Source organism: Epinephelus moara, chromosome 13 (assembly GCF_006386435.1).
Source record: "Epinephelus moara isolate mb chromosome 13, YSFRI_EMoa_1.0, whole genome shotgun sequence".
NCBI lineage: Eukaryota > Metazoa > Chordata > Actinopteri > Perciformes > Serranidae > Epinephelus > Epinephelus moara.
In genome coordinates, this window is record NC_065518.1 from 24,806,067 (window position 1) to 24,816,281 (window position 10,215).

The 10,215-nt window shown below is 44.8% G+C and overlaps 1 protein-coding gene across 3 annotated transcripts in view; it reads left to right on the forward strand.

Annotated features, from left to right (window-relative positions):
• The window catches only part of mrtfba (myocardin related transcription factor Ba), a 30,636-nt gene extending 22,534 nt beyond the window's left edge, over window positions 1–8,102 (forward strand). For all 3 annotated transcript variants that reach the window (XM_050059687.1, XM_050059689.1, XM_050059688.1), the window contains 6 exons: window positions 1,030–2,046; window positions 2,187–2,297; window positions 2,829–2,978; window positions 3,089–3,223; window positions 3,443–3,503; window positions 3,784–8,102. In XM_050059687.1, coding sequence (XP_049915644.1) covers window positions 1,030–2,046; window positions 2,187–2,297; window positions 2,829–2,978; window positions 3,089–3,223; window positions 3,443–3,503; window positions 3,784–4,295 — 1,986 coding nt within the window. In that variant the 3' untranslated portion in view covers window positions 4,296–8,102. The remainder of the gene's footprint in view (window positions 1–1,029; window positions 2,047–2,186; window positions 2,298–2,828; window positions 2,979–3,088; window positions 3,224–3,442; window positions 3,504–3,783) is intronic.
• The last annotated feature ends 2,113 nt before the right edge of the window (window positions 8,103–10,215 follow it).

Below are 10,215 nucleotides of genomic sequence, written 5' to 3' on the forward strand. Positions count from 1 at the left end.
TCCACAGTATTGACACACCGCTCTCATCTCTCAAAAGAGCTGACACACACGCACCGCAGTGCCCCCATAGCTCTGCCTCCTCTCACTCTTACTTACTGCTAATGCACATCGAACATTTCCCACTGCTGCTGCTTCACAGTAAAAGCATTTAACATTCATAACACGGGTTGAAGCGGGTCACAGGAAATGCAGTGTGTTTGTCAGTGAGCTATGGTTCATCAAAAATGCATTTACAAAACAACAACACTGTCATTTTCAGCATTTTTTTGACAGTAGATCAGTTTAAAATATTGCAGGCAGTAATGAAACAGTCAGGAGCAGCCACAGTAAGGTGTGAGATTAGGAGCTGCAGTGGACAGACAGACTATAAGTTCAACGTAGCTAGGTTGAGGTTAAACTAAGTTTCACTTTGACTGTGTGTCCTTCTGTCCACGGACTGCAGCGTAATTTCAGACCACGGTTGCTCACAGAATGATGGAAAAAGGCCAGTTATTGCCTGACGTCTGAATTAAAACAATGGTAGTTTGCTGCCCCCAGAACTCCCCGCTCAGAAAGCAGGAGAAACCACCAGCCTCGATCTGTCCAACCGTAACTAATCTGACTAAGAGCACTGGTAAAGCTTACTAATTAACTCATAATCTATACATACATTAACAGTATTTTGCTGTTTACTGCATGCAAACATGTTATAAGTTGTGGTTTTATTTTAGCTTATGTGCAGGACTATTTCTTTGCAGAGATCAGTGACTTCCTTCAGACTTGGTGATGGTGGTTGCTCCACTAAAGTCACTCCAGGAAGTGCCTGGCCCAGTCAGAAATAGTCCCAGTATAAGGTCAAATTTTGTGGTGCTGGACCGCAGATTGTTTTTAAACTTTGGACTGAGCCTGGTTAGCTGTTTTCCCTGCTTCCAACTGGCTGTAGCCTCAGAAAAAAAGGCCAACGTTTTGAACTTTTCCCTTAAAATCAGCTGCACTTCTCCTCTTGCACCCTTCCAAATTGATGATATGATAATATTTGTATTTTTCCAGGTTGCTGAGCTAAAACTGGAGCTAAAGTTGCGTGGCCTCCCTGTGTCGGGAACAAAGACTGATCTGATAGAAAGACTGAAGCCTTTCCAGGAAAACCACAGCACCTCTGCTCCTGCAAGCATTCCCGCCCCAGCCACTACCATCCTGTCCTCCGTGCCCATGGAGGTCACCACCACCACTACCACCCCTGCTATAGTTCTTCCAGTCCAGCAGTTGGCTAAAGAGAGCACTAACCCCACACCCCCAGTCTCACCCATCCCCAATGATCGCTGCGCCCCCCAGCAGGATGTAGGCATGTCTGAGGCTCCTTCTGAGACACAAACGGTGAGCTCTGGCTGGGCAGGTCCACAGTCTTCACCTCTCCCCTCTTTCCGAGTCCCAGAAGAAAAGGACAGGCGGCTCCATGAGAAGGAGCAGCAGATAGTGGAGTTGATGAGGAAGCTGGAGCAGGAGCAGAAGCTGGTGGAGGAGCTGAAGATGCAGCTGGAGGTGGAGAAGAGAGGCCAAGGGGGCTCCCCTGCCGAGTCCGCCATGAACCCTGTTCCTACCGTCCTGAACTCAAATGTAGTGAAAGTGGAGGGTGCAGTGCTGTCAAACTGTTCATCCACTGGTGCTACAATCCCCAACTCCATCCTGGGCTCCCAGACTCTCTCCACCCTGCCAACTGTGGTCAAGCTGGAGGATGTGACGGTTTCTTCTGGCAAGCCGCTCCAGCTCCAGACCCAAACCCAGCTCATCACCCAGATCCAGTCCCAAGCCCAGCCCCAAATAACTAACAACCCACAGCTGCTCTCCCAGTCACAGAGAAGTCCCAAACTCCAGCCACAGTCCCAACCAGCAGCCCCCAGCCTGCAGCAGTTCTTCATCAGCCACCGTGGTGGAGTGTCCCAGGTGCTGGGTCAGCCTCAGACCTTGTTAACCACGACCGGCCAGGCTGGAACTCAGATCCTCCTCCCAGTCTCACTGCCCAATAACGCTACTGCAATCCAGCTGCCGAGCACCACTGTCAGCCTGCAGGTAAGTCTGGAACAAAGTAGAGTGACATCATGTGTTGTGACATCTGTTAGAGAACTGTTTACCTGCCTCAGGGGCTTACAAATGAGAAAACTATGTGTAGACTCACAGTTGTGTTCTTAAACTCCTTCCTCTTGTCATAGCCTGTCCTTCAGGCCACAAACCTGGTGCAGGCCTCAGTTCCTCAGCTGCAAACCACTACGATGGAGACGGCACCCAGCCAGCACTTAACCAACCAGAACCCATTGCTGCAGGTCAGTCCCGCCATGTGGTTAGTCGCATTTCTGTGAGGACACTGTGCCGCAATGACTTTTACTAAACCCTTCATTTTTGCCTTGGCTGAAACAATAATACTTATGTGTCACTGTCACATGACAGTAATGTGCCCTGTAGTGGTGGTGGTGATTTGAGAGGCACTGTTGGAGCTGATGTGAGCACGGCTGACGGCGATGGAATATCATTCCTATTAAAGGAATGCTTCATTCACAAAATAATTATTTGTATATTAATTGCTCACCCTGTGTTTTATTGAATTCACGATGAAACGGTAAATTAAGTAAATTTACTGTACTTATAAATGAAGTGTGTTTTTTTTTTTTTCAAAGTCACTTGCAGTCCATTCTGAATGAACCCACGACCAATTTTTGGACTGCAACCCACCAGTTGGGAACCGCTGCTTTAATCTATTTTTTTACTAACTAATATATTGTTGGACAGATGCCCCATTTGCTGTATCTTCAGTTCCTCCTTTAAAACGACTCTAACATTAGACTCTGTCTCAACAGACTCTGACGGTGTGCAATAACACTACTGGAGTGGAGAACCAGAACAGGCCTGAGATGAACACTCAGTGTTTCCTGAGACGCTCCCCAGATAACAGGGTCTCACCACGGGCTTCACCCAACCACCACATCTCCAACGGACCCCTCAATAAGGTATCAGTGCTGAGTTATTAGCATTTGGTTCAAGCTGTCCTAGTTGCTTCTGTTGACGATTTTTAATCCTGCCTTACTGGATTTTCTCCATCTCTCTCTTATTCCTCCAGTCTCCTTCTCCTCAGCCCACCTTCATCCTTCAGCCCACCTCCATTGTTACTCAGCCTCCCAAGACAAGAGAGCCTCCCCGCTATGAGGAGGCCATCAAACAGAGCCGCAACATGCACATCAACAATGTTTCACAGGTAAGACACACACACACACACACACACACACACACACACACACACACACACACACACACACACACACACACACACACACCACCCAGCACCGCTGTATCCTTCAGAATACAAAACAGCACGAACGCATGAGAGACTATTTTCGGTGTTCCACCCTTGAGAAATTGTTTTGCTTTTGGCGAACAGCCTCGAGTCTCTTAACCTCGTTGACTGTCTTCTCAGGTTCCCACGGCAACCAGCCAGCAGATGGATGACTTGTTCGACATTCTCATACAGAGTGGAGGTAAGGAGGTGTACAAACCCACAGCATTCTGTTAGTATGAGTGAGTTAAAAACAATCTAGTCTCAGGCAGACCGCTGTGTAGGCTGCAGCGTTTTCGGTTTGGTGACAATACAGCTTATGTTACATGTTACGTCACATCTTATAGTTGAACGTGCAATGTGTAGTGCAAATAAGGTGGTTTTTGTTGATCAGTGGTATGGAAAACATTATTATAACAATTCTAAGACGCCCTCATTGGTTGAACTCTCATAATAATCTATGTTTTTATCCCCTCCTCCAGAAATCACTCCCTTCATCCAGCAGGACCCTCCCGTGTCTCTCACTAAGACCATCCCGGTCACAGCAAACATCTCCACCCTGCCAGTCAACACCGCCCTCTCCAGGCCGCCTCCACAGATCCAGGTGGCTCCCCCTGCCACCCTGAGCCCGGCCATCGGCCCCAGCCTGCCCAGCCTCTCCTCCCTCGCCACAGACAATCAGCTCGAGGCCTTCCTGGAGGGCACGCTGGCCGAAACAGCGCCGGCGTCAGACCCACGCACACGGGGCCTGATGGAGGAGCTGCAGGCCCAGCTGATGGAGCAGCAGCCCTACTCACCCATGGACACATCTGAGCTGTCCTTCTGTGATTCTTCCTCACCTTCCTCCCTCAACATGGGCCTGTCTGACCCAGGCCTGGACAATATGGAGTGGCTGGACCTCACCATGCCGCCAGGTCCGGCTGGGGCGCTCACGCCACTGGGGATCCCGACGGACTTCCTGGATACACAGGACCTGCAGCTGCACTGGGATTGACGGACGGATGGGTGGATGACAGAAAAAGAAAGCGTGGGGAGGTGGCAGAGCAGATGAGCCAGGAGTGGATGGATGAAAAGAAGAAGACTGACCACCACAGAGAGGTTGAGTTTAAAATATGAAGGAGCACCATACCACTCTTACAGTACATCCATACCATCTGTAATATTCCCACTATACTACAGTAAGAGATGCTGTACAGGCAGTGCACTGATTCAAGTTGAACTACAAGCAGGAGTTTGCACAGCTTTAAAAAGGCTGGCTGATCAGCCACAATAACGTCATCACTAAGGTGATCGTGGTCACCCGTCGCATTAGTGATAAGGGATTTTAAACAGACTTTTACAGTGTCTGATGTCACGATTTTTAATGAACAAAGACGAGGAGACAGAGCCAAATGAATTCTGGTAGCATGGACTGTTTGTAAATACTCTTTAAACCACACTAATACAGCGTCTCAGACAGCGTCTACACAGTATTGACGGTTGATATCACCCGTTTATTCCTACTGGAGGTTTGGCTGGTCGGCTTTCAGTGTGAACACTGCGCCTCAACAAAACATAGAAGAGAAGGCCTTTGTTCCGCCGAAGCATACTGTGCCATAGGAGGTTATAAACGCTAGTCGTTAGAGCACAATAAACATGTCGCTCTAAATGACAGCTCGCTTACTACAGATGAAATCTAGCCGTAATAAAGAAATGAAAGGAGCTCTCAATAAAAATCCACACGAGGCTTGTGCGTCATGTCAGTGCAGCCTCCGCTACTGACCACTCCACCTGGAGAAGCTTAGAACAAACCAGTCTGAGTCTGAGGTGCTGGACAGTCGAATCTGTTTGTCCCCTTTATGATTGAAGCCAGACGCACTCAGTCAGTCACTGAGCTAAAGGGATTCCTAACTGAGAGCCTCACACCGGTCCAGTCGACCACATACTGTACATTACGCGTTTGCTGACTAATCTGATACGTCCTATCAGATGTGACTGTTTCTCTCTGACCTAACACGACCCCCGCGGTCAAGCTGACGAACCAATGACTCTAAAGAACAAAGACTCCAGTCGAACAACGACCTGCGTGAGAGCTATGCACATAAGAGGCGGAGAGATCCGACGCTGCGCCTCCTTCACCTCAGAAAAAGGAAATGTGAACTTTGCATATCCAAGGTGATCGTCAACGGGAAATGATCGATATGATTGGGATCATGTGGCCAATCGCTCCAGAGATACTGCAGTTGTTGTCCAAGTATCTTGTTTTGAATGTAACTTTGAAAAATGGGACTTCACTCACAAAGTTGGCAGCTTTTTTTTTTTTTCTTCTTCTGATCATAAACTGACATCAAACGGTGGAAAGGGAACAAATATCAGTTTATGAGACGTGCAGACGCACAGTAGAAGAGGTGTGAGCTGCACGTCCTATCAAGGAATTAAGATGTCTGAGCTTTATATTTAGCTGTCCTAGAGTATCCCTGCACTTTGTCTATGTGTGTTTGTGTGTCTATATGTGTGTCAGGGTGGGAAATTACTGCAACACTAGCCAGTAAACATGGAAGTTGCCTGTAGCTGATGAATTCTGCTTTCACAGCCCGTTTATCAAGTGACCAACCATCATTTGGAGGAATCAGAATATTCTAAAGTAATATTTGGCCAGTGAAAGAGTCTAACTCAGCTACTGCAGACAAAGTTAGTTTCCTCACCAAGTGTGTGTGTGTGTGTGAGAGGGAGAAGCAAGAAAGCATGTGTGTCCGTGTGGATTTGTCTTCCCGTGTTCTGCATGTCCACCTGTGTCTCTGTGTGCATGATTGTTTAATCTCTGGGCGGCTTCGAGCTCCTTCTCAGCCGTCGCCCACAAGTTGTCTGAAGAAATTTGCAAATATCTATGAAATCAAATCATTCGCTATCCAGTCGACATATTCCGAACTCTTCAAAAGGCTTCTGATGACTGTTTACTGTTTTTATCCGTGTCGTTCAGTTGGTGTCCTATAGTCAAATAAACGCACAGACACCTTCGAGGTGTGATCCGCAGTGAAGAGGGCTTAGCTACTTTTTAAAGCCTCACAAAATCTAGATGTTTATTTTTACCGGATTGCATCAAATCCCACGCGCTGTTTCTTTGAAATCTAAATATTGGGTAACTGATTTAGTGTCACCTTTTAGGATATTGTTTTGGGGATGATGCAGTCTTACTGTATGGCACTTTGAAATAAGATTGCTTTTTTTAAACCATCTTTTTTTAGTTACTTTACATTCACAGTTCATTTTAACCACTTAAATCTGTCATTACGTCCACGGGCTTTAGAGGGCACTGCCTCTCTTCTGTTGGGGCTCATTTTCACTTCCAGCTGTGGGTACTTCAGGGTCATTTCCAGCAGGAAACACATTTTAATTTTCAATTTTTCTTGCTTTTTAAATCTGTATTTTCTGCCTGTGTGATGCTGACTTGCTGTTCACCAGCAATAATTTGGTGGCCTGAACAAACTGACTGAGAGCCCTTTACGTCAACACTGTCTTGTCAGAGTGGTGCTCTTACTGCTGCAGTTACACATCGTATCATCAGATCAGGCCAAATCCTAACCATCTGAACACCTGAAAGAGTCTAGCCAAATACTGCACAAACCTGCCCCTGGGCTTTGTCGTATTTCAGTTACTTTCCTACAAACTTGTGTTAAACCACCTGTTCAGAGATGACCTCATCGTCTTGGTCCCTTGTGATACCTGCTTGCAGGTGTAGTTGTATTTCCTCTTTTTACCGCATTGCTGGGAGTGTTAGATCTTACATAGGATGAAGAGTAAGAATCACTAGCTGATTCATGTGTATCCTAGAAGACATGATGAGTTGATGGTGTTTTTATTTCCTTCAGTGTGTCAGCTTTAAGGCTGTCACATTTGATATTTTGTTGCCAAATAGGCAGTGGAACATATTCTCACATTTTGTTAATTTTCTCACGTTTTTTTGTATTTATCACTTCTTTTCTTTTTTTAGGGTGAAGATGAAAAGAAAAAAAACATTTAATCTCGTTTTATGTAAAATCTGTAAAAGAGGATTTCATGTGTATATTTTCGGTTTGCAGAGTTGTTTTTTCCATTTTATTTTTCATATCAGACATACACAAACCTCTTGGCTTCACGTGTATGTGATTTGCGCTCGATGTGACACCACTCAGCGTTGGCAGTCGCGGTTGCTGACTGGCCAGACAGGGACAGCTAAAAGCAATAATGGCTGCTCTCCCTTGATATACTGTACTGTATGTCAGATCCTGCCTTGATTTTATTAATGTAAGAACCTTTACTACAGAGTAATACAGTTTATAAGTTCAAAGGCACTTAATATCTGAGTGGTTTGTTTGAATAACCCTCTTAATGTAGAGGTATGTGGAGGCACCATCAGTCTGAAGAACCCCTAAAGGTTCCTGTCAGCTTCTCTACTTCCATAGTTGGGGTTAACAGGTGTATCGACTTCTGCTTGTCCTCATTCACCCGCACATTTATCATCATGTTAGCATTGTACATTATTGCGATGGAGAAGCTGAACTTAAGAAAGACGAGACAAGACGTTTCATTCAAATCAGTGTATTTTGGGGACATTTACATCCGTCATCGTAGCCGAGTGTCCTCTCTGTCACCACCACCCATGCCATGCCTCTTGTTGTTTGTATGCCATATGTTTTGCACATTGTGTACATATTTATATAGATGTAATGCATATTTTTCTACATGTGTAACATCCATGGGTTCTCTATTTTGTAAATACTCAAAAAGATGTATATAAGTACTGTATGCCTTTATGTGTCAATAAAATTTGGTGTACTGTGAACGCTTCTGCAGATGGTGATTACAGAATAAAGTACATTTTTATGCCTCCACGCCAGCAATAGATGCTGCCGGAGGTATTGTGTTTTGGGTTGCCCATCTGTCCATCTGTCCATCTGCCCCATTCTTGTGAATGGGATATTTCTGAATGTTTTGGGGTTTTTTTTGTTTTGTTTTGTTTTATTTCAAATTTGGCACAAACGTCCGCTTAGAGTGAAGGATAATTTCAGTAACATTTGGTGTTTGAAGGTAACTGTGACCTTGCGTCTGTCTCATTTTGTAAATGCGATTTCTCAAGAAAGACTTGAAAAAATTTCCTCAAATATGGCACAAACGTCCACTTTAAGTCAGGATTAACTGAGTAGAATTTGGTGTTCAAAGGTCACTGTGACTTTATGTCTGTCTTATTTTGAGAATAAGATATCTCAAGAAGGCCTTGAAGAAATTTCCTCAAATAAGACACAAACGTCCACTTGGATTCAAGACTGAACTGATTTGAATTTAGTGGTCAAACGTCACAGTGACCTCACTGTTTTTGGCCATAACTCAAGAGCTCATCTGCTAATTATGACAAAATGTCACACAAAAATCTAACAGGTTGTAATGATGAAGTGATGTCATTTTATAGCCAAAAGGTCAACTTCACTGTGACATCACAATGTTTTGCAAAAACATTTTTCTATGTCTCCGAAGAATGGGAGACATTTGGTCAGATACTGAATTGGTGAAACTAATCTTGGGTGTCCACCTTTAAACTGTGCTGACTGTATAGATCTTCTGTGCTGCCACATCCAAGCATTCATGTTTTGACACACCTGACTGGTTCATGAAGGCATAAAACCTGAGAGGCTGTAATTCGAGTTTTATATAATGTCACAAACAACATATGAAACAACTGGCAGGAGCACAGAAACAGAAGAATTGAGTAAGCACTACATTTGAAGTGTGTCGCAGCTTACAGTGTATCAAAACAGTTCTTTGTTGGGTTATAGGCCATGTTTGCATATGAACAGCGATTCGTTTCCACTTTCCTCTCAGATAACATATTCCCAGAGTTTTATTTTCATATACTTAACCAAGGAAACCAGACACAAAGTTCAGTAGACTGTTGACAAAGCATGATACTGTGTTCTAATAAACAGGACTTGATCATTTTAAATGGAGGGATTAGTTTGGAGTAATTTGTATCTGAAACATTGACTACTGGAGATGTTAATAAAGTGAGAAGTGTTTTGAATGGCAGTGTTTGCATTTGCGAACTCAGAGCTTGAATCCATGTTATGCAGATATTCTGGTAGGTAAAGTTTCACAGTGTGTAAGTCAAACATGCAGTAAGAACAGGAGGTTTTCTTAAGTTATCTGAGCCTTTTAGCCGTTTGCACTGACAGCGTAGTCGACTCCAGGCACATTGCTGAGATCAGTTGTGGAGTCAAACAGCTGAGTCCCAGACAGCTCCATGACCACAGGAGTTGGTCACTAAAGCACATAGGCCGTGGATCGTACTGTACAAAGCACAGTAGCTGTTTAAATAGCAGCCTTTAAGTCAAAACGGCGGTTGGATGTGAATGTTTTCCTGGCACCGGGGACACTGGTGGTGGACGTTCTTTGTACGCCTCGTAAAGAAAGGGATTAAACAGCAGCCTGCAACACACCTGTGGAAGGAAGGAAGAAAGAACAGGGATGTGAAAGATCAAAGTTCAAAGTACAAGTAAGTGTGTTTTACAAAATGTCCACCCACTTTGTTAAGACTACTTTTAACTCCGCAGTCTGTCAGGGTAAATATTTCGACAGTAAATCAGGTCCAAACAGACGTACCCTGCCAAGGTGCACAGGCAGCAAATCATCCACGCAGCCTCGCCCACTTTGCTGCTGGTTTCTGTGAGGACGACCTCTTCACAGAATGGACACTTGGTGACCGTGGGTGTCCAACCCAGACTGTCAACTAGCCCACGAGATAGACAGAGCACACTGTTACTGTCTCAAAAGATATTCAAATACAGACAAATGCATGACTGCTGGGGTGAAATCACAATCCTGCCCTCTGTTATACACCCCCAATAATCAGAAAGTATCAAATTGTCACTTCCAGTAATGTACTGATCATAATAAAGACTGTA